This window comes from Syngnathus floridae, chromosome 19, assembly GCF_059516105.1.
Source record: "Syngnathus floridae isolate MCC-2025c chromosome 19, RoL_Sflo_1.0, whole genome shotgun sequence".
NCBI lineage: Eukaryota > Metazoa > Chordata > Actinopteri > Syngnathiformes > Syngnathidae > Syngnathus > Syngnathus floridae.
The window spans coordinates 1,469,073-1,494,038 of NC_142431.1; the positions used below are offsets into that span (position 1 = coordinate 1,469,073).

A 24,966-nucleotide genomic window follows, 5' to 3' on the forward strand; every position below is an offset into this window, starting at 1 on the left:
TGACGTTAAAAGCCAATAAGCCAAAAATATTTTAGTCGAAAAAATTGTTACAAGATTTAATTGATGTAAAACAAATGTCTTCATGTTTTTTTCCATGTCTTCAGTCTGGTAACCTTGTCATGATATTTCCTTTCAGTGTAGTTCCAACACTCCTTCATATAAAAGTTTCAAAGAAATCGTAACACTGCTGATGTCTTCAGATGCTTGCCGACACTGAAAAGAAAAGCGCGGCGCAAGAAGAAAGACAAGAAGGAGGACAGAGGTCAAGTAGAGGTGAGCGTGCAAATGTGGTGTGATGCTGGACTCGTTCCAGTGGAGACTAAAGTCTTGCGTCAGGTTCAGTCTGGATCTTCGGGGGACGGATTTGGCCGGCTAGAGACGAGAAAAACACTTTAGCGTAATTCCAAGCCGAGCGCCGGTCAACACGGCGTCTTGCTTCAAATATTTTCGGGTAATGCAAAACAACAAGCAGCTGTCTTACAGAGCACGCCTTCAATCCGTCTCACGGCGTCTTTATCTACACGATACGCCTTCTCTGACCTGTAGACGAAACCAAACCGGTCAAGCAAGCCGCAGACAAAATGAGCTTATCAGCCAAACAGTTTTTCCCTCATGACTTTAATCTCATTACTCACGCCTTCAACTTTGTCACAGCTGCCAAGTTCCTGAGGGACGCCAGGACGTTCTTCTGGATGTCGGACGAGAACGTCTCGTAGGTGTGGAGCTCGCCTGCCGGCGGAGGCCCGAGAAGAAGACGGCTGAGATGTTAACGACGGCGGCGGTCCTTACCTGCGAGAATGAGCTTGGTCGCCAAACTCCTCACAGCAGGTAGGAAGTCTTGCTCGGTGATCACGTGTGCATCCAGCTCACTGAGGAACCTCAACATGACCTAGGCACCAAGCACAAACTTGAGAAGAACTTCACAAAAATTCAACTGAAGGTGAAATGTACCAGGTAGGAGTCCACGAAAGGTTTCAGAAGCCCCCGCAGGAAAGACAACACCTCAGCACCGCCTCCCTCCGACGCCGACACTTCCTGGGAGTCAGTAGCGTCGAGGCCGCCGCATTTCTTCAAGAGGCCGCACGCCTCCTCAAAGTCCTGAAAAGAGACAAAGCTGTATTCGAGCAAAAAGTCCAAAAAGTAATCCAGTTTACCTCATGGGCTTCGCCAGGAATGAAGATGAATTCACTTGTGAAGACATCCCGGAGGAAGCAGAAGGTGGCAAAGACCTCATCTGTGACAACACGATGGCATTGGTTTACACTCCGTTGCCACGGTTACCAGTTTCAGCTTCCTTACCCCTCCGGACGCTCGGAGAAAGACTCAAGGCCACGGCCAGCAAGGCCGGCCGGACGAAAAGGTGCAGCGACTGGTTGCGGTAGGACGCCATCATCAACATGGCCGCCGCCATCTTGGCCACACCGATTTGCCGCCCGCCCGCTGCCGCTTCCTCGTCCTCCACCACCAGGAAGACACGTTGTGCCTCTAGGCGGACCGATGGGTAATGGAGATCCACGGCCGATGACATCACTTCCAGGTCTGGGGTGTGTCCTAAAGAGCGGACCAGAGGTGACCTTTCAATTCTTCCATTCTTCCAAGGTGTGTGTTTACTGGCCATGAGATGTTTGAGCGGGTCCCTCTTGGGATCAGCGCTAATCTTAGCTCACATCCCGTAAGTGAATGTGAACGCTCGTGCCAACTCGCATTGCTTTAATCTGTCTGATCTTGCTCAAAGCTGCAAAGTGCCCCCCCCCCCCAACATGAACTTTGTACAACACGGTGACCTAGTGGTGATCTGGGATGCGATTTCCCATCAAACCCACCGGGCCAGTTGAGCCGTGCCCCGAAGCTCAGCGCCAACCTCTTCAACCATAGCGTCCTTTCGGCCAGGTGTCGCCAAGGTAGGCCCGTTTGGGTCAAGACCGATGGCGGCCGTTGCAGCAGCAGGCAGGCCATGAGGGACCACGGGCTGTGGAAGCAACCTCGCTCTTGGATTCGAACTATTACATGAGCCAGCCGCTTCAAAAAAGCCCGTTTCTCCTGGAGAACATCTCTGCGGAAACAAATCAAAGGCGAAATCCCCAAGGTTTGATTTCATAGCTATGTGAAAATCCCAAACAATCATGTGACTCACTCAAACATGAGCGACTCCATTTTGCCTTGACAAAGTTGTCTGGCCGACATGGGCCGGCCAAAGTTGACGTGCATGCGGCCGTAATCCTCGCCTAGGACCTTGGCGGCCTTCAGCAGGCCCTGCGGACCAAAACCGAGACACAGGTTAAGTTCTCGGCATCGAGAACCCGTGGAAGGTGGTGACGCACCAGGGTGCTCTCTTTGGGTTTGGGAATGCCCAGCAGCTCGCGGGCCAGCAGGGATTCTTCTAAAAGTCGGTCGTAGCTCAAACTGATAGGAACCAAGATGACGTCGTCCACCTGGCCTTCAAAGTAGGGATCCAGAACCATCTGCAGCATCCCTACGCATAGTCATTTCCAATTTTTCCATGTGGACTCTTTTCAAAACATCATCGAGTGGATATGACTCACCTTGCTTGGGCGTCAAGGATTTGAGCGAGCGACTCCGGTAGCCTTCGATGTAAAATTCCACCGGTGCGAATCCTGTCTGCGGGACAAAAAAATGTGTAGACATTTCCTGCTTGGAGCAGAAAGGCGTCCTACCTACCCTGACCAGGCTCTTCACATATTCCGACAGCACTTCACAGTACAGCCTGTTGGAGGCGATGTCGCGCCTGATGTACAAAGCGCCGCAGCGACGCAGCATCTCGCCCATCAACGTCATCCCAGCCAGAGCTTCACGGAAAAGAAACAGCAATGGTGAGTCATTCTTTGGATCTTCACTATTGCTGTTTTGCTTGAGGGGCAAATGCAAGAGTGCCCCACCTAAGCCGAAAGAAAAAACTGACCCAGTCCAGAAGCGATGACGGGTAGCGGGACGTCGTAAGTAAACATAATATAGGAGATGACTAAAAAGTCCGTGTAGCTCCTGTGGTTGGGCAGCAGGACGACGGGCGTGTCCTCCATAAGTTGCCGAAGCTGCAAAATATGTGCAAAATGTGTCAAAGAGCGCGTCGAATCAAACTGAATTTGCCGCGCGCGTCAAATGTAGCGACCGTGCTGAGCGCCCGCGTGTTGACCAAGACGGCGGAGTAGATGCGCTTGAGGACTTTGCTGAGCATGAAGCCCATCAGACGCACAAAACCCATCTGCAGCTTTTGGGACATCTCCTCCAAGATGGCCGCCGCTTGCGCTCTCACCGCCTCTGGTGGCGACCCCGTCTCCATGGCAACCTGAGCAAAGGTTGGTTTCAGTCATGCTGCTACGTTTAGGTGGCTTTTGGGTGCAAGCCCACCTCGACCATCACGCGGCGTACTTGGTCGGAGTCCAGAACGGCCGCATTGAGTTGACTGGCGGAAAAGGCCTCTGCCTTTCTGTAAGGGCGGGGCCTAAAGCTTCTAAGGGCATGGCCTAAGTCACTGCTTTGCCTCCTTTCTTCTAATATGTCCACCATGTCCTCCTCGTCATCCTCCTCGTGAAGGCCAAGTCGCACGTACTCCCACTGTTGACAATCAACACGAGGTTGTTAGACAGCAATAATTCATAACTGGGCACAAACGGGTTAGTGGGTCACTGACCTACTAAAGCCAGCCAAAGTAAAGAATACAATCTGATATCATTATTTTGTAAAGTTAATACAAAGTAGTGAAAAAGAAAGGGAAACATTTATTTTTCCGTTTTGTGTAAGACAAAATACAAATATAATCAATTAATGACAAATACCGTAATGCCGCTATGTTTGTGCAACGGCTCACACGGAGTAAATTGCACGTCAATCTCAAATATATGGAGATGATTAGGAGGAAAAAAAAGACTCGACCGACCAACTTCTCCTTACCGTTTTTTTCATCTCTCGGTGGGCGTCTGACGAGTCTTGCCGAACCGAGCTCTACCGAATGCTCCCTGCGGGGTATTATGACGCGCAAGTCGACCAAAAATTCATAAAATTTAAGGGGCAAACGAAAATGGTGAAAAATGTGGACCTTCCGCTTTGTGAGAGTATCCTATATCTTTTTACTTTCGGTTTTGATTTGAACTTTGCGCCCCCCGCTCCTTCTGTTGCGCACACCTTGGCCACTAGAGGGCAGTATAATACAGCCATCCATTCATTCTCTATACTGAATGCTGTTATAACGGCCTACTTGTATCCCACTTGACATCTTTGATATTTTCCCCACTCATGACAAAAACAAATTCTACAAGACCATTTATTTGACCTTAACAGTGAATGTGGTCTACACAGAGGATATCACACAAAATTCCAGCTCTTTCATAGAAAGAATAGGACGTATTTTCAAGCACCATCAAAAGCGATACATCACGATTGTCAGAGTAACATTTGGTTTGTCGCGACGCATCCCAGCCTAAGAAATGCTGTCGAATTCCCTTTCTAACTTTTTTCCACATGACTTTTGATTGCAGTTATAGACAGATGATTTTTTTTACGCATCAGGTGACAAAGAAATGCATCAAAACCAAAATAACAAAAGGAAATTTGTGCAGTAAATTGCATTTGGATGGACTAACTCGTCATGCGTGTAAGAAAATAAAGGTATATATATTTGGCACCAAGTTGAGCTCCTCTACTAAAAATATAAAGGCTCCCTCCAAATCAATAAGCTGCCCTGAATAAATGATTCAGTCACAAAGTGCATTTGACTGCATCACGCCGCTAAAAGGAGTCGGCTGCCGGGGCGGGGACGGGCGTCCGAGGGGGTGTGGTTCCCTGGCGGGCCACCTGGGGAAGCTGCTCCCTCCAGTAGGTGAAGTGGCTGTAGGTGTCCGAGCAGGGGAAGTCCGAGGACGAGGCTCGGGCCTTGAGGGGGAACACGTGGTCCACCACCTCCCCCAGACGGACGTACCTGCAACACGGTCAAGTTAGGCTCACGTTCCAAAATAGTCACCATTTGGCTCGCGTGACGTGGACTCACGACGAGATGTTGGTCTTGGCGTGTTCCTGCACCAGCTCCCCTTTGGGGTTCACCGTGAAAATCCGCTTCAGCGGCACCCCGACTTCTTTGTAGGAAAACACGTCCTGACGATCCAAATGGAGACCAAAGGTTAGCAAGATGGCGGCCGTCTTGGATCCTTTGTTTGTGTATGTTTACCGTCGGCCGGTTGCCGAAGGCTGCGTAGAAAGGTTGCGTGTTGGGGTGAAAGAGGTTCCTGATATCGGTCAGACATTCCACCTTGAACTTCTCCGGCTTCTTCTCGATCACTTCCCTGGTTAGGCGGGGAAATATGGAAACCTGTTAGAGCGTTTCTTGCTAGCACTAGTGCACCATTACGTCACTCACCTGTGCAGAGCTGAGAAGAGGCTGCTGGGGCTGAGCAAGACGGGCCCCACGGGCAGCATGGTGCCCCTCTCATTGACCCAGTGCAGGTAGCCCCGCGTCATGTCGGCCATGCCGATAGCTCGGGCCGAGCAGTACAGGATCTTGTAGCCGTTCCTGATGTGAGGCGGGACAACGGTTTGAGCGCCGCTACCACAGAAACCGAGCCGAGCGTTGGCGAGATTTGCTTACTGGCTGACTTTATGGTAGAGCTGCGCGATGCCCTGGTGAGTCCAGTCCTTCCCCAAGGTGGGTAGGATGTGGCCCAGCGTGTCCGACCTGCAACCCAAACATGGATCGGGGCCTCAGAATGGCCATTGAGGATGAAAATGTGACGGATGACGCACACACCTCGTGATGGTCCCGTCTATGTCTGAAATGATGATCTTGTCATCCCAGTTCCAGAGGTAGATGGTTCCCTGGCAGCGACACGTGCCCTGGTATTGAGTGGTGACGCTGAACACCGCCTCGTTGGCCCCGTCACGCAGCTGCAGCGACATCTGCCATGGGCAAACGTGGAGAGACCAAAGATGGCTTCAGAAAATACCATGGAGCAGGAGAGCCAAGTCAAAACTCCTCACCAGCTGCTCAGAGGTGAGTCTGAGCGTCTTCTTGTACGACACGGTTCCCGCGACCGTCCCGGCCTCCGACTGGATGTCGGCCGAGCTCTGCCTGGCCACCCGGTGGTCTTCGTCGCTGGACGATGACTCCTCTTTATGCCGGCCCGTGGCCGACGGCCCGAGTTGATCCGAGCCGCTGGCGCCCCGTTCCGAGATGGAGTCCTAGCAATAGGGAGACGCTTTGAAAAAGGACTTTAAGTCGTCGTGGGTGTCTTCATGACTGCCCTCTAGTGGGCAAAAAAAAAGGACATAAATTTTTTTTAGTGTGGACACTTCAATTGTACCGATTTGCTGTTGCGGCCTCTCCAGAACCACCACCTCCCTCCTTTCTTGGGCATTTTCTCCTTCATGATGTTTTCCACGGCAGCCTGGAGCGGATCATGGGAAACACAAAACACAGGGAGGGAAAAAAAAACAAAAGCAAAATCAACTTAAGAAAACAGAAGCAGACCATCAAAAAAAACAAATCATCATGCAGGCGTGATGATGAAGTTACAAAGCTGAAGCCCAACAGATCAGCCGCACGGCACAGAAGCGATTGCAGGGAGGAGTAAATAATAGACATGTATTTCGGCTAATGGATGAAAGCGGGATGGAAATGAACAAGGAGGAGGGACACGATGAAGAGTTGACGTAAGAGAACCTGAGAGAACGTGTGTGTGTGTGTGTGATGTCCAACCTTTGGCAGCGGCTTGTGGAAGGCCTGCATCGCCAGCATGATGGGAGCAGCGCTGCTCCAATTATAGTATCTGAAAGCGCAGTCCATTTAGTTGAGTGGACGCTCGTTGGACACTTCATTAGGTACGCCCGCGGAGCTTCTCGCCATCCAATACAAAAGCACTTTTCTGTTTCCTTACTTGGAGTCGATTTTCACCACCAGGTTGGGGTCGTCGATGACGGACGGGTTCTGAACAAACTGCTGGTACGAGATGAGCTTGGCGTGGAACTGTTCCGAGCCGATCTCCTTGTTGTCGTTGAGGCCGCCGCACAGCGAGATGGCGATGGAGGGCAGGTCGCCCATCGGGTCGCCGTAGCCGTCCACGCCGCTGTCGCCCCCGGAGCTCAGCGACTGCGGGGAGTGGCTGCGAACACCCGGCTCCTCGCCGCTCCTCGGCGCCGCGCCGCTGTGGCGAGACGGCAGATGATGGCGTGTTTGATGAATCGGGTCCGAGCGAGCCCCTCGCTGTACCTCTTTGGGAAATACAAGGCGGCCACTTCAGGCTCCAGCTGCGTGAGGTCATCCAGGTAAACTCCGTCGGCGCCCAGGTGACGGCTCCGTCTGTCTACAGAAACGCCCGCAAGATTCTGAGCCCCTTTCAGGCAATAGCCGGATGCTTTTTGGATCAAACCGAACCTTTTTTCTTGGATGGGGAGTCATTCTTTCCCGCCGGCTGGCCCGTCGCGTCCTCCGCGGCGCCGTCTGCCGAGGGTGAGTCCGTCGATGCTCCGACGGTTCGAATCGCACAGAAGTGAGCGGTCTTCGATAGCGGGATGGGCACGGGAGCGAGCGGCGGCGGCTCGGCTTTCGTCGGGAGGAAGGATGGCTGGGAGGTCAAGGGGCCACGTTACGTTGGGAAGGCCGCTGAAGGACAAAAGTAAAAATGCAGCTTACGGTGGCGGCCTGCGGCAGCTCCCCCCACGCCCAATGCATGGCCGAATCCTGATTGGCCGCGTCGGACGGCTTCCTCATGATCTCAGAGTCGCTTTTGGGGGAGGCGGGACGGGAGTTCCCGGGGCTGGGAAAAAGATTGGTAGAAGAAAATAACAATAAATAATAATGATAATAAATATAAATGATCAAATATAAATACAAATATTTAAAAAAATAATGTAAAAAATAATATAAATAAATACTATGAATAAATAATAAAATATAACAAAATAATCATATTTAGGTTTTGAATGGTGAGCGACGAAGGCACCTCTGGAGGGGGCTCCAGTCGCCGTCCGAGTGAGCGTAGACGGACGTTTGTTTTGAAAGAGCCGCTGCCGCTTCTCGGGGAGGAGGCCTGAAACGCAACGTCTCATTCAGTCAAAATAAATTGGATTATTTGGGGTCATCTCAGCCCTCTATAAAAAAGTAGGTCAAGTTATACGCTCTCCGGTCTCATCCATGTTTAGATCCGAACCCGATCTTGCACATATCCAATGACGTGTGACCTACATGATGCAGCGTTGTTTCTGCAAACGGGTTTGACTTTCTTCTCGCTTACCTGTTACTCTCCATTTCCTCATCAGAGCTGATGTCCATGGTGAACATGTCCTCGTCCTCTGAGTAGTCATCGCCACTCTCCTCCTTCTTCAGGCTGTCCGTCCGAGCTTTCCTCCTCCTCTTCCTTCGCTTCTTCATCATCATGGTGGCCGCCGTGCCCGTCTCTCCGCTGCTCCCCACGGAGCCCAAGGTCTGCACGGGAGTCCCCGGGCTCTTCCCCATCAGCGAGGAGCTCATCAGAACCAGCCCGTCTGACGGGATGGGGGAGGTGGCCAGGTAGGCGGGAACCACTTCCTGTTGACATTACCGTTGATAAGCAAAACACAATGAGTATATCTGGCCTTTGGAGTGATTAGAAAACATGTCGCTTCTTTTCCTGGTGTTTCCAAGTATAAGCTGAACTATAAAAAGCAGCCAGAAAAAAAAACGGTTTGATTACACTTGGCTCCAGGAAAGTAGAACACTTTCCAGGAGCTTCTACTGTAGCTCCAAAAGAGTAAGTCAGGACGAAGGAATACCATTTCGTGCTCTGCGTAGTAGTCGGCACGTTTCGTATATAAACAACTCAGAGTGGTTGGGGGAAAAAAAAAAACCAACTCTTTTCCTGTTCTGGAAATCTGACACTCGTCTGGCTGGAAAAAAAAAAGAAAATACCGCCTTCGCTTCTTTTCAAAATTTATGGCCCAAGCGTTCCTTGAATATAGCTTGAATGCTTTCTGGGAAATGAAGGATCGCTTTCCAGCTATAAAAGGAAAAAAAATCCCGGCGGCCGGGCCAAGTGTGCACACATAGCCTGACCTATATTCCACAAAGCGTGTAAAATATTTGGCATGGCGCGTCCAGGCGTGCGTGTTTACATTTCAAATCAGTTTTGCTTTCAATCCTCTTTTTGTGCTGATCTTATCTACCTGATTGTTTTCCATTTCCTGGACAAAGAAGGCCTCTCCGTTGTCTCCGAGCTTCATATGTAGATCCACCGGCTCTCCGTTAATCTCGATGTCCACCTGTAAAATATATTCATATATTTTGCTTTGTTTTTTTCATATTTTTGCTTATGTTTGCTGACCACTTTCTCTCGCGAACGCAGGACGCCCATCTTGCCGAAGCGGACGTGGAAGGGCGAGCAGTGCAGCGAGCCGTCAGGGCGCCGCACCACGATGACGTCGATGCAGCCCGACAGCGTGGCCGGGTTCAGGCCTCGGTACAGCTCCTTGACCTGCACGAAGACCTGACCCGCCAACTGGCCCACGTAGTTCATGGTCTGACGAGTCTGGTGGAGACAAGCGGGTGAGACTGTTCAAAAAGGCAAGTGTGGTTTAAAAAGCGAACTGTGTCATGTATTATCGGAAATGGGAAGAGGATGTTGAATAGTGGCAAACGCATTTTTGAATGGTGTCGCGCAAGAAGAGCCTGACTCAGTTGCTCGGCTTGTCTTGACCAGCTGAGTTGACAACATGTCAGTGTCAACACGCCCCAATGTTTGCTGTAAATTGAAAATAGTTCATCTCCAGACGGTGGCTATTTTTAAAACCTCCAAGCCTTTCAGATCTTTTTCTGAGAGTGCCAGACGTTAGAAGTGAATAAAAGGAAATAACGCCAGCAGCCCCCCCTTCACATCTCCTCCACTTTCTGTTGAGGCCCAAAATGGGAATGTCTGAGAAGCGGAAATGTTGCAACATGTCCATCAAATGGCTGATGGCCATGAACGACCCCCAGGTCTACTTTTGGTCTACTACTCTGCACTAATAGACACACTCATACTAGTGTGCTCACAACTGTCCTATGCACACACACACATACATGCATGTACTAGTACACGCTCTGTCCTCACTAGTAGGACAAATGACATCTTACTAAGCAAAACTGTGCATCACTTGAAAGCTGACGGTCTTCTGCTACGATAGTGACATTAAGACTGGACTAGGTTAAGATCTAATGTTCTGCGCTATTGTGCGCAGATGTGAACTAGTGGACACTTTTGCCTCATATGTCAGACTTATGTGACTACAATTAGATGAAAATGCAAACTAGTATCTCTTTACCTTCTGAGTCCGTTGAGAAAACGAAGCAGTTCCTCAGCGCAGCATTAGAAAGTAGCCACTTGCCTTCCAACGCAATTCATTATCTAATGTAAAGCGAGACAAAACGTGAGCGATGTCGAACCGTAGATGTATAAATGGGGCAGTCATTCCTCCGAACAGCTGACGCATCGCTCGGTCTCGGTGTCGCGTGCTGTGCGCAAGGCCCCGCCCACCGGCCAATCAGCGTTGAGTTTTTGCGTTGTTAAACTCACCGGTGAAAGTGCAACCGCGGTGACAGATCATTTTCTAAAGCGATAGTTTGATACGTTGATCGATTTGCAGGTAGATACTTGATTAGTTCACAAAGGGAATTCACTTAATGCACAAAACTTTTAAAAACTAAGCACGCATAGAGCTAGTGGAAAGGCTGTGACTTGCATGAGCGGGGGTAAATAAAAGTTAAAAGCAAAAGAATAATGAAAAGGAATTGAATTAATTATATTTTATTACTTTTAGTAGCGTTGGAAATAGAACATTTGAACCAAATGTGGACAAAAATAACTGTGGCTGAGGCGGCCGACGAGATGACGTCATATCAACGGTCTGATGCTGAGGCGATCCTCTTGGCCAATCACAAGGCAGCGAGAAGCCACATTTCTTGTTTGCGGTTTTTAGTGTGAAATGCCCCGCCTCGCCTTCCCATCCATACCCCCTCCTTCTTTGAGCATAAACATGCCATGCAAATATGTCATAAAGTAAAGAACTGTGCTTCAGTAGAATTTTGAGGTCTGTGTACTCAAGTGTTATTTTACTTAGTCCCTCCCTTCATGTGAAAATGGATTCCTAGTAATACATAAGTCCTCTGAGGACACACGAGACTGACAGCTTTTCTTAGACACAGTTTCAAGGAACAAGAAGCATGGCCAGAGTCGAGTCATGTGACTTGAGTCTGGCTTCATTCAAAACCCTCATGTTGTGGAAATTCACTGTTTACAAAAACCCAAGCCAAAACTTGACTCATGTCCATTTTTTTGCTGGCGCTGCATTTCCTTTCCTCAAATGAGTTGTCACGTGAGCACATTGGCCCTGTCGCTGGAGTTCTCGCCCTTTCTGCTGACTCAACTGTATCGCTGTAGCATGTAAAAATCTCTTTTACTGCTTGGGCAGATTCGGAGGCCTCTGATTGGGTCAGGCTCTTGTGGCCTGAGCGTCATCAGATGTGACACCAATATTATATAAACATAATGCCACCAGAAAGGGAAACACTGCATAACTGTCATGCAAAATGAGTTTCTAATCGCCTTGTGGATGAACACTTGTTAGTTTAGCGGCAGCTCGTGAATGAATGGAATACATATACGTTATCCGTCCCTTGTCAGCTCGTTAATGAATGTAATTAATACATACACGAGTCAAGTCATATGGCTGCATTGGCATCTTCCAACATGCTCTTATTACCCAGCTCCATGTTCCGTCAGTGGCATCATGTTCGACTGACTCTTCCAGCTCTTCGCCCTCCTCTGCCGATGTCATGATTCCATAGTACGTGTCCACAAATGTATTTAAGTCCTGTCCAGTGATCCTCACTCTGTAGTGGCCTCAATGAGTCTGACCACCAGAACTGCAAGTGCAACTGACTAAATTTACCTGGGCCCTTCAAGTCGAGGAAACTTGAGACCGGGCCCCCTCGTTTAGTAAACCGGACCCGCTGACTTCTTTGGCATTTCGGAAGAGGGCACTTGCTTGGACAGCTTCTCGGAATGTTTGTTTTGGAGATCCTGGAGACCTTGCTGGACTCTTGTTCCGTCTTTTTGGGGACACCTGTTGTTGACGGCAATGTCATTGACGTCTAAAATGAGATCAGATTACTCCGGCCTGAGATTCAAGACTTCCGCGGTGCCCGTTGTGATTACTGTTACGCTCAAGCCACGATTTAACCTCTAACCTTTTGGTATGTTGCGCTTGACTGGCCTGCCGGCAGCTTTTTCTCCAAAGGTGAGCAACACTTACATCTAGTGGTTAAACTGCGTTATTACATGTGAGGGTGCAAGTTCTTTATTTTTTATTTTTATTTTATTCTTTCCATAAATGTTTAAACGTATTCATGATTCCAGATTAATATTACACTAAAACAAATAACAATTCGATAGAAAAATGTATTTGAGTGCAAAAAAAAATTCTAGAGGAAATCAGCGATTTCTCTGAGACATTCCGACTTTCCCAGGGTACGTGAAGGACCCTTACCTATGGTTGCGTTCAGTGTTGTCTCTGCTCCTGTACTCGCTTTTGTGTCAGGATGGTGCTTGTGATATGTAAATGTTTTTTCGTCATTTCTGGTTAAAAGTGCACGGCATTCGGTGGCTTTGATGTTCCGCGCGGCTAACCGAAAAAGCATCAGCAAAGCGGGGAACGGCTGGTAGGTCGTCATTTTATTGGGAGGACGGAAGAAAAAGAAAAAAAGAAAAGAGATTGTTGTCTGACGCTGAAAGCAGCAGCCGGCTAAAGTCGGCTACAGCTAGCCGTGCTATCCCATTAGCATCGTGGCTTCGTCCTCGCCGTGTGTCTTTTGCTTCTTGTAAAAAATTAAAAAAAAAGCTCAACAACTAATGAACGTAAGTGATTTAGAGTTTAGTTGCGTTTCTGAATGACTGTCAAGAGGTAAGTGAGCAACTCGTAAGTGTTGTTAGCATCTGACGCTAATAATAAATTAAGCTAGTTTTTACAGCTGCAAAAACAAAACTAGAGGGAGCATTATAAACAGTTATTTTCCTAAGTATGTTACACTGTGGTCTTAGTGACAGTTCTTGGGTAAATGACTTTTTTTTTAAGATAACTGGATTTATGAAGCCAACTCTAGAAATAGCAGCGTTGTTGTGATTTTGAGATTTAATCTCATCAATTTCGTAAATGGCTGTTGTGACAGTCGGCTTCCCTAATTGGTACAGTTTTTTCTGGGTCCTTCAGCGACTGGCCTCTTGACAATAGCCTAATTCGACCGCTATTTGTTGTCTAAACCTCGAGTAGGGACAGCACTAATCTTCTGCAAGTAACAGCCTCATTTAGTGGAGATGCTGATTGATTGTTGTCACAGATGCTTGTAACTGGTCTAGTTAGCTTGCCGGGTAACTCTATTGTTGCAAACTCTTGCTCATACCCTTCTTATTGCATTAACTACATCTTCCCGTCAGGCACTTTCGCCGGACAATGGACGAGCTGGTCCATGATCTGGTGTCAGCCTTGGAGGAGAGCTCGGAGCAGGCGGCGCGCGGCGGCTTCGGCGACGGCGGGGACCACGCTGTGACGGTGGGCTGCCTGCTGAAGAGACAGGCTAGGAAGCGCAGAGGCCGCAAAAGGCGCTCCGACAACCCGCACCCGCCCTGGGAGACGGCGCACCTGAGCGAGGGCTCCGAGTCCAGCGCCGAAGAACACAAGGTGCGACATTGACTGCTGGAAATGAAATGAATGCACACGCTGACATTAGCCAACACTCATGCTGTGGGTTTCTTTGTGGCAGGACTACCGCGCCAGCACAGGAGGCGTGTCCGGCGCCAATAACCACGCTCGCGACAACAGCGACTCGGACGAGCAGCTGGGCCCCAAACGCCGCACCCCGCAGATGTCTGACGCGGGCAGGAGCAAGCGGCCCCTGTGGCCGGACGATCTGGGCGTCCTGGGCTCCGCCGAGGGAACCCGCAGCCTCAGGCGGCGGCGCAAGGTCAAGCGCATGGCCGTGGACCCCCCCGGCGAGCCGGAGCCCCCCTCCGCCGTGATGCCGGCCCCTCCGTCCATTCCCAAGGCTCGCGTGACGGGCGCCGGACCCCGCCGGCTGAGCCCCGGCGAAGGCCGGGCGGCCATGGAGATCTGCGGGAGCGGCTCGCTGCTGGCAGCGGGAGGGAAGAACCGGATGAAGAAGAGGAAGCTGGCCCCTCACAGGCCGGGGGCGGAGGCTGCCGACGAAGGGGTGGTGGTGGAAAGCGAGGAGCCCGTCTCGTGTGTGCTGGAAGGATCCAAGGACAAGATGGAGCTGGATGAGCACAAGGGCTCCGATGAGGAGATGAGCGACAGGTGGTTAGTGTTTGGACTTTAGTCTCTTGCAGTCCGGGCCAGGATGACCATCTCACACCATGCGCAAAATATAGAAAGACAGAAATCAAATGATTGAAATGCAATTGTCCTTTCATCGGTGTTATGTCCTCCTCCCGTGCTTTAGTGAAACCAGCAGCGTGAGCAACAGCAGCGATGGCGGCCTCTACACCAACGATGAAGGCCGCCAAGGTAGGCTTTGTGTTGCAAGTACACATTGTGGCTTTCCGCTACATTAGCATCCACAAAATAACGCGTTCTGTCGGCCGCCAGGTGACGACGAGCAGAGCGACTGGTTCTGCGAGGGTGAAGCCAGCTCGGGCAGCGGCGGCGCGTGCGGGGTGGCTGGCGTCATCCCCTGGTGGGAGCGGGACGGCTGCTCGGAGGAGCTGGACTTGAACGACCCCGTCTTCAACAACATCCTCGCGGGCTCCTTCCCCATCATGACCTCCGAGGCCAGGACAGGTAACGGCTTTTTTTTTTTTTTTTTTGGGCAGGGTCAACATTGTTGGACTCAGTGCTGTATCATCATCAGGGTTCCAGGCCCGGCTCAGCCGACTCCATCACGGGCACCCGAGGCCCTGCGGCGACGTTCTGCAAGGCGAAAGCGCTCAGGACTTTAGCGACGCTCACGAGTGAGTCACTGTCCTTTTCCAAACGCGGGATTGATTTGTAATGTCACGTGGGCTAACGTGTGGCCCTCAACAGGCCGTGGTTCAGCTCCAGCCCCAGGAGGGAACACGCACAGGTGAGTCTTGAGGGCGCTCCACTTCACTCTCCTTTGTACTCAGGTTTGCTTTTGCCGCCTTTGTTCCATGAATTAATCCTGCATGGGAAAAAAAAGAAGAAAAAAAAAGAGTCGTTTGACATTGCTTAAGCTTGTCCTCCCACCGCTTCAGTTACACTGGGACCCTCGGACGGAGCGAGGCCATCGCAGGAGCTGCTCGGTCAAAACGGCCAACAGGTGAGGACGTCTTAGCCGGTCCGCTGGTCCGTCTGCTTTTGCTGAACGCTCGCGTTGGCTTCGCCAGGCAGACGAGCGGGCACCTGGGCTCGCTGTGCATGGGGGATGTCAAGCGCAGGCGGAAGGCGGCCCCCCTCGGTTCCACCGTGCCCTCAGGTACTCACCTCTGATTTTCCATTTCATTGGCGGCCGCTGTTTTCTAACGTCTCCCCTCGGCTTTTGTTTCAGCGGCGGTGGGCGAAAACGCGCCGCCCATTCCCGACAGCAACCTGGGCAACCGCATGTTGCAGAGCATGGGATGGATCCCCGGCGTGGGCCTGGGCCCCGACGGGCGGGGCATCACCGAGCCCGTCCGGGCCCTGCAGAGACCCAAAGGCACGGGCTTGGGCTTCAACTGACCGGCGAGCCGTCGGCCCACCTCAAAGCCGCGGGGCAAAGAAGGAGACGGATTTCCCATATTGGGGAGACGCAAAAGACTCGAAGCCGAGACTGAATTCCACCTCGGAGGACATTTTATGACCTTTCAAAGAAGGCGCCAGAAAAGTGAGCCACTGATCAACTTGGATCGCGCAGGTCAGTGACCTGTCGGAGATTTCCAGGTATGTCATGAAGCGAACTCCAAACCGTACGGATGGATGCGTGTCATGCTGTCAAGTCTTCATCTTCGGCAGGGGAAGATTGTTTTGCTCATGAATGTGAAGTATGCGCATCCCTTTGGCATAAATTCAAAATGTTGGTTTTGTTTGTTGTTGTTTGGTTTTAATACTTGTTGACGTTTCAATCATTTTACTGTTCCAGTGTATACGTTTGGAAATTGGCTTAGTGTAAAGTTCAAGAAAAAGCTGATTTTAATCCAAGTTTTAAATGAGGATGTGTACGAGATTCCAAGTGAAATCACGAGAAGATGTACGAATTGTATTCATGTTTTATTTTGTTTTGGCTTTTCGTCTTTGTCTTGATTGCGAGTCCCTCCAGACTGTATTATGATCCTGAAGATGTTCATTTGTCCAGGAGACACGCGTCCAATAAAATGACGTGACACCAACGTGAAAAATAATTATTGGATAATTGTTTGCCATTTGCAGCTAGCTAGCTAGCAAGCTCACTACTATATAGCAGAGATTATTATTCAAGGTCACGAGCCACAAACAAAAGACAAATACAGGACAGTTGAGTCTTGCCCTCCTCCCATCCTCCTCCCATCATCTCATCTGACTTTGCCGCTCGCTGGTCCGTCCGTGGCAACCAGAACAGTCTGGTCTCGAGAAGAAAATAGGAGTGTTCCGTCTCCTGCCTTCTCCCCGACGCACTTTCACACTTTGAGGAGTCCCCAGTGAACCAAGCGAGCAGGCGGGTAGGTGAACTCAAACGCTCTGCAAGGAAGGTGTGTGTGTGTGTGTGTGTTGATGTGTGTGTGTTTCTGCAGCATCGCTGAGCCACACAGCCCCCGGCGGCGAGGAGAGCGGAGCATTTGTCCTTGAGACTGACTGACTGACTGCAGACGTGGAGCAAGCAGGGCGTCCTGAAAAGAAGCAAAGAAGGAGGTGCCGGCATCTTCTTTCAGTGTTGACTTTTTTCCCATGCTTGTTTGATTTTTTTGCTTTCACCTTCCTGAAAGATTGGACGGCCCAGGTGATGTAGGCGAGGTTTCCAGGTGAGGTTTTTGTTTTTTTGGGGGGGTCATGATGTGTTTGCTAACAAAGTCAGGAAAAGCCCACATGAACCGACGCAGCGTGATAAAAGTGTTTAGATTGACAGGCTGTAAACTCACCAAAGTTATTCTCATTTTTACAATGGACCTCACGAGAGTGTGCAGGTGGAGCTTACTTTTTTTGTTTTGTTTATTACCGACCTGCTGGCAGGCAGCCGGCGATAAACAAACCACCTGTGGGCAAAGAAATTAAAATTTTCATATCCCAGGCTCAGGTGTGTGCGTGCTATCACCATGGTCCATGTGTGTGAGGAAAAAAAAAAGCCTGGCAATATGGCGGCGGCGGCTTTGTAAAGAATATTGCAAGAAATCGAACCAAGAAATCAGATGTGACGGTCCGACCAGTTCCGCATTCCTCCACAAGAGGGCAGCAAAAGCAAGCAGCTCAATTGCCACACAGGCCTTCTTTATTTTCACCAACCTTCCTTCTTCAGGCCATCTAATATGACAAATGTGCATTTTTGTGACCTTTGACCCATCCTTGAATATTCTAATTAATAAAACAACAGTGATTCAATTCCAAACGGCTGTCCGTTGGCCAATCTATTTGATTCTCTTGAATCTATTTTGAATCCGCTCACTGTAACTAACGGACCCGACGTTCTTTATTAGGCCATGGTTTTATTTTTACTCCGTCTGTCGCCCTCCTACTTTCCCCCGCCGGAGCCGCCTCGTGCGTTTGCGTGCATTTGTCCCGGCCGGCAGTGTACCGACCGAGACAATGATGTTTGCGCACACTGTCAAGACTCTTTGCTTCAGTCTTGCTAATTGACGGATGGCTGCGAGTCAGAACCAAACTTAAGTAGATTACACTTACTCCATCGGCATCCTGATGCTCCTCTTTGTGTACCTCTGTGTGTGTGTCGACATCATCAACACACACACACACGGGTTGTGTGATTCACTTGCATTTTTACCAGAAATGGCGTTCAGCTCAGCGAGGGAGAGTACCCCCCCCCCACCGCTACATCGCATTTGATAAAGTGATGGTTTTGCAGGAGCTGCTGTAAGCCACAGCTCACATCCAGACACTCGCATGTTATTTGATGCCACCTCACCAGGCCCCGCGTCCTAAAGGCACATAGGCCTATTCTCATCAAATCGGTGAAATGTTTTGAGAACTCCTCGCCGTCTTCCTGGAGACATCAGGACAGCACAGCAGGCTTGAAGTGAATTAGAGCCGGTGTGATACTTTGAGCTAATCAGCTGCGGCCCTGTGCCAAAGTGACGCTGGTCATCATCCACACGCCAAGTGACAGACGCTCTAAGTCCCAATTGGCATACGCACAAGAGAAAAAAAAAAATATCTTTTTGAAATATGACTCTGTATAATCACGGTCCAAAAGCTTCAAAATGAGTGGAGAGTTGCTTTATCACCGATTTTCCATCAATTGTAATCTAAAGTTCACCGGCACTAACGGATTAGTTAGTTATTCTTTCTGTTCTAACTATTTGTGAAAGGCTCCTCATGTGATGTCATCCATCACATGATGACTTCCTCGTACTGCCTCTTATTTGACTTGATCCGGCTGCCATTGGCCGAGCCCGGAACCAATGGTGCTCCGGCTGGGCGTCTGGCGGAGGGGAGGGGTGGTGGGCCTTTCAAAAGCTGCGGTCGGACCTTGACGAGGGCCGTCTTTGCTCACAAGGAGCCGTCAGATTGCCTGATGACCACTGCTCCATAGCAAAGAAGATCTTTTTTTTTTTCCTGCTTCCTCAGAACATGCTGACATAATCCCACATGGATTTAGTTGACCTCTACCTCCCTGAGTGCTTCACCTACCACCCTGGCGCACAGTGAGTACGCACCATCGGGGTATTTTTCTTAAAATAAGTGGTAAAAAAATCTCTGGACCTCATATAGAGCCTTGTGGAACACCACCATTATGAATCTGAAGTTTGTGATGAGGTCAAGTTTGCCAGGGTATGAAGATACTTCTTCAATTTAGCGTTACTGTTTTTTTTTCTTTGTCCCAGGGTGGAATTGTGTTTCCGTGCCGATGTGCAGGTTTGTTTGCGATGGTAATAGTTGCAGTGGTTACAGTTACGCATCCGGCTTGTTTGTTGCTAGTGATGGTAAATGACGAGAACCAGTTTGGTGGGAAACGACTCCCACACAAGGGGGCTCTCATTAGCAGGGCTCATATTTATTTTTATTTCTGGACAGCATTTCTTTTGAAGTGAGCAATTGTTCAGATGATAAAAATAGATTACATGTCAATCCAAATGTTGTGACAGGCCTTCCTCCTCATTTTGGCGACGGAAAAAAAGAAGTGTGCTAACTTTGATTGATGCCGGCCCGCCTTTTGATGGCTTTTTATGGTGATGATCACATGATCTCCTCATGCCATTTCATTAGCCCAGCTAAATTGTTCTGCTTTCTAATGGCGAGTGGGTGTATATGGCCGCACGTATATGTCACTCGGTGCTTGACAAGCCAATCCGGACGCCTGTGATGGATCGCCAAGGTTACCACGAGTCCTTTTAGAGAGCCTCGCGCTGTATTGTTTTTTTTTTTTTATAGTCTCAAAGTGGATTGGAAAAGGATGAGCGATGGAATAATGCCGGAAAGAAATGCACCCTATTCCAACTTGAGCTTGAACACGCTTGGTGTTGCTAAGTGTTAAAAAATGACACAATTTGGACTTTAAAGTTAAATACAGCTGAACTTTACTCTAAAAAATACTATTACATCTGATAAGTAAAAATAAATCACTATAGTGGATTTTTCAAAAAGGCAAACAGAGTGCAAGCGTCATTCTACCTTGTTTAAAATGTCTTTGAATTTATTGTATTTCATTGAGTGATTCTCCTGCGTTCCACTAGAGGGAGCTACTCATCTTGCACTTTGAGAATCACGATTGAAAATTGCACACCTTGTTTTTCTGCTCAGAATGCTGCACACAACAATTGTGTGTGTGTGTTTGTGGTTTTGTGGAGGCGTCAATAGCGCGTGGCCGCAGTTTACTCAGGCAACGCTTAAAAGCGACCGAAGGCCTTTGCCAAGCAAATGAGTTGTGGCTCATGCCACTGGCATTTTCATGGCAGGAAGCCGATTGACGTGTGTGTGCGTGCGTGCATGTGTGTGTGCACTTCCATGTGTTCATGTGAGTGACAGACAGCAGAGGAGTTTTTCTTTTTTTCCTGAGTGGGCCTGACGACAAACAGTTGCATGCTGAAATGTGTCAGGGTGTTTATGAAGACACATGCTTTTTTTTTTTAGTGTGGCTGGCACGCAGTTTATATTTTGACTTCCACTCGTGTGTTTTGATGCCAGCAACTTTAGCGATGCAAAATTGCTCGTCCTGTTGGCTGTTATGGAATTGTGGAGGTGTCCCTAATAAAATGTCCCGGTAGCCAGTATTTGCCTAAATTTGCTTGGGCATTTCCCCTCTTTGAAAGCAAAGCAGTCTGGTGGTTTGCCGCCCGCGTTTGCATAATGCGGCCAATCACAAACTGCCGCTCGGATGGATGGATGGATGGATGAATGCTGCGGGGGAACCTCAATTGTCGTGATGAATCCAGTGCAGAAGGTCAGCGGTGGCTTTGTCGTCCCGCAGAGAGCTGAGCAGGATGTCGGCGAGGGGTCCGGACCCGCCGTGCCCCCCCTCTGTCAAGCGTGAGCCGTCCAGCCCCGGTAGCTCGCAGGGTGACGCCAGCCCGCCCCGGCCCAGCCCCGCCGCCTCGTCCTCATCCACCAACTCCAGCTCGGACAAGGGCCACGCCAAGGATCTGTGCTCCGCCCACGGCCGAGAGCCAATCAGGTGCCTTTCTTTGCTTTGCAATCTAATGACATGGATTTATTAATATCCATTTGGCTGTTTGGTGTGAGGTTGGCGGAAGACGAGGCCCTGGTCAAATGCCAATACCTGCTGGGCTCGACGGCCAAGCGGGCGTGTCTGGTGTGTGGCGACGTGGCTTCGGGCTACCACTACGGCGTGGCCTCCTGCGAGGCCTGCAAGGCCTTCTTCAAGAGGACCATCCAGGGTGAGCCACACCTCCCACTGACAATCGAAACGCAACTCAACCGTGCTGTCGTTGCGACTCAGGCAGCATCGAGTACAGCTGCCCGGGCTCCAACCAATGTGAAATCACCAAACGCAGGAGGAAGTCGTGCCAGGCGTGTCGCTTCGTCAAGTGTCTGGCCGTGGGCATGCTGAGGGAAGGTGAGCCCCCGAACGCACCGATCTCGCTCCCGTCCTTGTATTTTTCCGTTGCAAGCGTTGGGTGACGTCTTGTACATTGCGTTGCACGTGTGCGTGCGTTCCAGCGGTCAGGTGCTTGCGCGTGTGTGTGCGCGCTGACATATTGTTGTCCCGATTTAGAAGTGACGCCAAAAGGAAAACATTGGCGGCGTCCTACTGCAGCCACAGCTCCTTTTCTTCTCGGTCTGACTTTGTTGAATGACTCAGCCCGAGCTGACATTTCTACATCCGTGCATGCCTCCATTATCTTTTTTTTTTTTTTAATAAGGCTCCGCGCATCATCCCTCCCCCTCCACTCTCGTAAATAACTCCAGATGCCCCACGGGGTTCCCGTCGTTGCGTGAAAGGCGAGTGTGCCTCGTATCGCCCTCCACCCCAGGAGAGGGCGCAATAAAGGCCCAGACAGCTGTAATTGGACCACACTCAGTCTCAGGAGAGATGCTCCTATAACAAAAAAAGGACAACACAAAACCTGCTGGCTTCTTCTCGGAGTGCCGTGTCAAATGAAAGACCCCGGCGAGTGAATTTGGAGATTTGCTCCTCTGCGACGTGGGAATGTGCCGACAGGAAGCCAGGCCAGAAATAGTTTGTGTGGAGAACAAACAAGTGTAAACGCACTCTGGCGTCTCTTCATCTATTTCGGGGACACTTTCATCATTGCTTTCGAGGGTCTGTGTGTGTGTGGGGGGGGGCGTGTCCCCCGGCACGACCTAGCTGACCCATTCTGTTCCCGTGGCGCCGGAAAGCTGGCCGCCGTCCCCTCACCCCCACCGCTACGTGTCTACATGACAAACAATTGCACGCTTCTCCCATTTAGCGTAGCCACCCTAAAAATACAAAAACTCTTTCAGACACACACCGGCACTGACTTAGAGTCATGTGACCTCTGGACCGGCACCTGCCAAGTGACCAGGCTAATCCACACTTAGTATTTGCCTCCCCTGCCGTGACATCCGGGAGAGGTCAAAGGGCAGTGAATCCATTTCTTTAATACCTTCCTCACTCTCTTGTCCACCTATTAAAAGGTTTTCCATATGTATATATTTTTTTTGGTCTCGTAGGTGTGCGTCTGGATCGCGTTCGAGGCGGTCGGCAAAAGTATAAGCGGCGAGTGGACGCTGACGACGGCACCTGCTCTTATGGCCAGCTGCAAAAGAAAACCTGTAAGTTGAATCCATTCCCAACAAAAATGGAAGAATCCTTTGTCGCTGATGTTTTGCCCACGTTCCAGCGAGCGACACCACCAACCAAGTGGTGTCGCTGCTCCTGCTGGCCGAACCCGACGCCATCTTGGCCATGGCCGACCCGACGGAGCCCGACAGCGACATCAAGGCGCTGACCACGCTGTGCGACCTGGCCGACCGCGAGCTGGTGGTCAATATCGGCTGGGCCAAACACATCCCAGGTAGGCCCAAGAGCCCGCTGTCTTCTGACAGACCTTTGGAGGCCCAATGATACATAGATGAGACATAGCAAATAATAATCAGCGTCATGGCGCCATCATGCCGTTCGGGGCCGAGTGACGATCCCGCACCATGCCACCGCCGAAGGCTCGGTATGAGCCATCTGAGTCCTCCGCCCTCGGGGGAGGTGACGGCGTCTGGGCGACATTGACGCTGATGGAGGCCGAGTGGAGCCCCGCGCTAGCTTTGGGCCGTGACGACGATGATGCAGCCCAAGCTTTGCTGCCATGTGACCCCATGTGGCCTCCCGCCAGGCTTCCCGTCGCTGTCGCTGGCCGACCAGATGAGCCTCCTGCAGAGCGGCTGGATGGAGATCCTGATCCTGCGCGTGGTTTTCCGCTCGCTGGCGCTGCACGAACGGCTGGCGTACGCCGACGACTACGTGATGGACCGGGACCGGTCCAAGATGGCCGGCCTGCTGGACCTCAACAACGCCATCTTGCAGCTGGTCAAGAAGTACAAAAGCATCCGGCTGGAGAGGGAAGAGTTTGTGCTCCTCAAGGCCATCGCGTTGGTCAACTCAGGTAGTCCAATGAATGACTTGCATGGGCTAGTGAAGCAGTAAAGGCTGATGTTCACTTTTTGCCCACAGACTCGGTGCACGTGGAAGACTCGGAGGCGGTCCAGCACCTCCAGGATGTCCTGCAGGGGGCCTTGCAGGACTACGAGGCAAGCCGGCACGCGCAGGAGCCTCGGCGGGCCGGCAAGCTGATCATGAGCCTCCCCCTGCTGCGTCAGACGGCCGCCCGAGCCGTGCAGCACTTCTGCGGCGTCAAGCGGGACGGCCGCGTGCCCATGCACAAACTCTTATTGGAGCTGCTGGAGGCCAAAGCCTGAACCCTCAAGCTGCAAATGTTGGTCGAGGACTTTCTAAGGTTGCTCTAAACATATATACAAATATTTTTAAAAAAAAAATCTTCCATAACTTTAACGACTTATAAAGCTCTGTGGAATTTATTGAGACATGTCCATCATTTGCCAAACTTGCTGGCTTTTATTTTTTTTCTAAACATATCCAACAACAAAACATTCTTTACATTTCATTGAACCCGTTTTTGTGTGTGTGTGTGATTTCCCTCTAAATTCCTGCATAGCTTCAAAACACCAATTGTCTTCTGTGGTGGACGTCAATGTGTTTTCCCCTTGTAGCCATTGTAGTCAGCTGACGTTGCTTTGTGTGGAGATTGTTTGCAAATATTCAGCTGTTCAAGGAAAGCCTACTCGTGAGTTTGGGGCATTAAGTCTTCATCAAATGTTCTACATTAATCTAACTGTACTGTATTTGTGTGTGTGTGTGGGGGGGGGGGGGGGGGCGCTGCATGTATGTCAAATAGATATTAAAAATAGAAAAACGACTGATTATTTGATTTTACTGAGAAAGAAATGATCTACTTCTCCTGGATGACAACCATCAAGGGTAGGGTGTGTGCAAAACATGGAAATGTGTAGCTTTTTTTACAGCTACATCCATATTTGCAGCATTATTATCCACATGAACTCCTCCAGTCTGTCAGATGATGTATCGTAAGGACCTGTGGTTGGAGAGAAGTCCGATGCTGCCCTGCATTCCTCACTGGTGAAACACCAATACATGTCCAAATGTTTGACATGTATTTCAGCATGTGCATGCTCTTCCTTCTTTTGTCCACCAGGGGTTGCCAGAGGACCAGGTTTCTGCAGAATGAATCGACTGGTGAAGAGCGCTTACAAGGTTTTGAACCTGTTGCAAAGACAAACTTGACAAGTCCTTGACCATTCTTCGTTCTAGGTGGTGCTGGTGCAGGCCATCAGGAAACGAGGCGTCATGATCAACTTACAACGTGCTGACAGGTGACACAACCTACTACAAAATCGGCATGGTTTAAAAAGCCCTTACCTGCTTTCTCTTTGGATGGATGGATGGATGGATGGATGGATGGATGGATGGATGGATGGATGGATGGATGGACGGACGGACGGACGGACGGACGGACGGACGGACGGACGGACGGACGGACGGATGGATGGACTCAAAACCCGAAATGCTAACAACCTGAAGAGCTGACACTCAATTTATAAAGTAGATTACTAATACTACTAAACGGATATTTCGCTGCTTTTTCTGTTGTGCGCCTCATGGCCACCTGAGGGCAGTATAACATAGATATCAGTCTATACAGCTGTTAGCTGCTCTAATAGAATATTGTAATATTGCTAGCAGAAGATAAGCGTATTGAGTATGAGTAGCATGTCAGTTTTTTTGCAGTGGTAGTATTTGTAGAATTGATCTAAAGAAATCTAACA

At 50.1% G+C, this 24,966-nt stretch overlaps 4 protein-coding genes across 16 annotated transcripts; 2 read left to right on the forward strand and 2 right to left on the reverse strand.

The window, feature by feature from the left end:
* Nucleotides 1–29: 29 nt before the first annotated feature.
* LOC148381474 (dihydroxyacetone phosphate acyltransferase-like) lies at nucleotides 30–4,105 on the reverse strand. The gene is made up of 16 exons (XM_088362198.1): nucleotides 3,910–4,105; nucleotides 3,367–3,573; nucleotides 3,128–3,304; nucleotides 2,921–3,050; nucleotides 2,680–2,807; nucleotides 2,544–2,619; nucleotides 2,322–2,473; nucleotides 2,135–2,253; nucleotides 1,824–2,053; nucleotides 1,300–1,551; nucleotides 1,155–1,234; nucleotides 952–1,098; nucleotides 790–889; nucleotides 636–729; nucleotides 482–540; nucleotides 30–372 (listed from the first exon to the last, which is right to left on the reverse strand). Exons 1-16 carry the CDS (start codon nucleotides 3,919–3,921, stop codon nucleotides 320–322), a joined length of 2,016 nt encoding a protein of 671 aa, XP_088218324.1. The 5' UTR covers nucleotides 3,922–4,105; the 3' UTR covers nucleotides 30–319.
* On the forward strand, nucleotides 616–16,349 carry gpatch2 (G patch domain containing 2). 10 transcript variants are annotated; one of them, XM_088362203.1, is made up of 17 exons: nucleotides 616–828; nucleotides 894–1,569; nucleotides 2,710–2,831; nucleotides 5,804–5,998; nucleotides 6,713–6,825; nucleotides 6,905–7,453; nucleotides 8,263–8,512; nucleotides 9,324–9,541; nucleotides 13,446–13,689; nucleotides 13,772–14,325; nucleotides 14,468–14,532; nucleotides 14,614–14,805; nucleotides 14,876–14,975; nucleotides 15,049–15,088; nucleotides 15,240–15,304; nucleotides 15,372–15,460; nucleotides 15,533–16,349. In XM_088362203.1, the coding sequence occupies exons 9-17, from the start codon at nucleotides 13,462–13,464 to the stop codon at nucleotides 15,700–15,702; spliced, it is 1,503 nt and encodes a 500-aa protein (XP_088218329.1). In that variant the 5' UTR covers nucleotides 616–828; nucleotides 894–1,569; nucleotides 2,710–2,831; nucleotides 5,804–5,998; nucleotides 6,713–6,825; nucleotides 6,905–7,453; nucleotides 8,263–8,512; nucleotides 9,324–9,541; nucleotides 13,446–13,461; the 3' UTR covers nucleotides 15,703–16,349. The 10 variants fall into 10 exon arrangements, with proteins under 10 accessions (XP_088218329.1, XP_088218331.1, XP_088218333.1 ...); XM_088362205.1 differs by lacking the exons at nucleotides 616–828; nucleotides 894–1,569; nucleotides 2,710–2,831; nucleotides 5,804–5,998 and having other exon boundaries at nucleotides 6,455–6,825; nucleotides 6,905–7,269; nucleotides 7,345–7,453; XM_088362207.1 differs by lacking the exons at nucleotides 616–828; nucleotides 894–1,569; nucleotides 2,710–2,831; nucleotides 5,804–5,998 and having other exon boundaries at nucleotides 6,455–6,825; nucleotides 6,905–7,269; nucleotides 7,345–7,453; nucleotides 8,330–8,512.
* On the reverse strand, nucleotides 4,266–12,623 carry LOC148381476 (phosphatidate phosphatase LPIN1-like). Of its 2 annotated transcripts, XM_088362196.1 has the most exons (19): nucleotides 12,502–12,623; nucleotides 11,716–12,078; nucleotides 9,303–9,506; nucleotides 9,145–9,240; nucleotides 8,238–8,530; nucleotides 7,947–8,033; nucleotides 7,637–7,760; nucleotides 7,379–7,568; nucleotides 7,214–7,307; nucleotides 6,882–7,148; nucleotides 6,704–6,773; nucleotides 6,309–6,392; nucleotides 5,986–6,186; nucleotides 5,756–5,904; nucleotides 5,597–5,683; nucleotides 5,369–5,521; nucleotides 5,180–5,294; nucleotides 5,003–5,106; nucleotides 4,266–4,933 (listed from the first exon to the last, which is right to left on the reverse strand). In XM_088362196.1, the coding sequence occupies exons 2-19, from the start codon at nucleotides 11,788–11,790 to the stop codon at nucleotides 4,744–4,746; spliced, it is 2,583 nt and encodes an 860-aa protein (XP_088218322.1). In that variant the 5' UTR covers nucleotides 11,791–12,078; nucleotides 12,502–12,623; the 3' UTR covers nucleotides 4,266–4,743. The 2 variants fall into 2 exon arrangements, with proteins under 2 accessions (XP_088218322.1, XP_088218321.1); XM_088362195.1 differs by lacking the exons at nucleotides 11,716–12,078; nucleotides 12,502–12,623 and adding an exon at nucleotides 10,279–10,469.
* Nucleotides 16,350–16,458: 109 nt separating the features above from the next.
* LOC148381477 (estrogen-related receptor gamma-like) lies at nucleotides 16,459–23,983 on the forward strand. 3 transcript variants are annotated; one of them, XM_088362211.1, is made up of 11 exons: nucleotides 16,459–16,658; nucleotides 16,731–16,848; nucleotides 16,923–16,958; nucleotides 18,736–18,812; nucleotides 20,576–20,779; nucleotides 20,848–21,002; nucleotides 21,065–21,181; nucleotides 22,282–22,383; nucleotides 22,452–22,625; nucleotides 22,938–23,207; nucleotides 23,276–23,983. In XM_088362211.1, the coding sequence occupies exons 4-11, from the start codon at nucleotides 18,757–18,759 to the stop codon at nucleotides 23,518–23,520; spliced, it is 1,323 nt and encodes a 440-aa protein (XP_088218337.1). In that variant the 5' UTR covers nucleotides 16,459–16,658; nucleotides 16,731–16,848; nucleotides 16,923–16,958; nucleotides 18,736–18,756; the 3' UTR covers nucleotides 23,521–23,983. The 3 variants fall into 3 exon arrangements, with proteins under 3 accessions (XP_088218337.1, XP_088218338.1, XP_088218336.1); XM_088362212.1 differs by lacking the exon at nucleotides 16,923–16,958; XM_088362210.1 differs by lacking the exons at nucleotides 16,459–16,658; nucleotides 16,731–16,848; nucleotides 16,923–16,958 and having other exon boundaries at nucleotides 18,609–18,812.
* The last annotated feature ends 983 nt before the right edge of the window (nucleotides 23,984–24,966 follow it).

What these genes read in the sequence shown, in the direction of transcription:
- LOC148381474 (XM_088362198.1), bottom strand. An exon ending in ACACGCGGGCGCTCAGCACG is followed by an intron (nt 3,051 to 3,127) that starts GTCGCTACATTT and finishes CATATTTTGCAG; the next exon opens with CTTCGGCAACTTATGGAGGA. An exon ending in TTCTCCGAGCGTCCGGAGGG is followed by an intron (nt 1,235 to 1,299) that starts GTAAGGAAGCTG and finishes GTGTTGTCACAG; the next exon opens with ATGAGGTCTTTGCCACCTTC.
- LOC148381477 (XM_088362211.1), top strand. Translation starts at nt 18,757, where the DNA reads ATGGATTTAGTTGACCTCTACCTCCCTGAGTGCTTCACCTACCACCCT. An exon ending in CACGGCCGAGAGCCAATCAG is followed by an intron (nt 20,780 to 20,847) that starts GTGCCTTTCTTT and finishes GTTTGGTGTGAG; the next exon opens with GTTGGCGGAAGACGAGGCCC. An exon ending in CATCGCGTTGGTCAACTCAG is followed by an intron (nt 23,208 to 23,275) that starts GTAGTCCAATGA and finishes TTTTGCCCACAG; the next exon opens with ACTCGGTGCACGTGGAAGAC.
- gpatch2 (XM_088362200.1), top strand. Translation starts at nt 12,624, where the DNA reads ATGTTCCGCGCGGCTAACCGAAAAAGCATCAGCAAAGCGGGGAACGGC. An exon ending in GAGGAGATGAGCGACAGGTG is followed by an intron (nt 14,326 to 14,467) that starts GTTAGTGTTTGG and finishes CCCGTGCTTTAG; the next exon opens with TGAAACCAGCAGCGTGAGCA. An exon ending in GACCTCCGAGGCCAGGACAG is followed by an intron (nt 14,806 to 14,875) that starts GTAACGGCTTTT and finishes TATCATCATCAG; the next exon opens with GGTTCCAGGCCCGGCTCAGC.
- LOC148381476 (XM_088362196.1), bottom strand. Translation starts at nt 11,790, where the DNA reads ATGACATCGGCAGAGGAGGGCGAAGAGCTGGAAGAGTCAGTCGAACAT. An exon ending in GTGGTGAAAATCGACTCCAA is followed by an intron (nt 6,774 to 6,881) that starts GTAAGGAAACAG and finishes CTGCGCTTTCAG; the next exon opens with ATACTATAATTGGAGCAGCG. An exon ending in GAGGCCGCAACAGCAAATCG is followed by an intron (nt 6,187 to 6,308) that starts GTACAATTGAAG and finishes CCCTATTGCTAG; the next exon opens with GACTCCATCTCGGAACGGGG.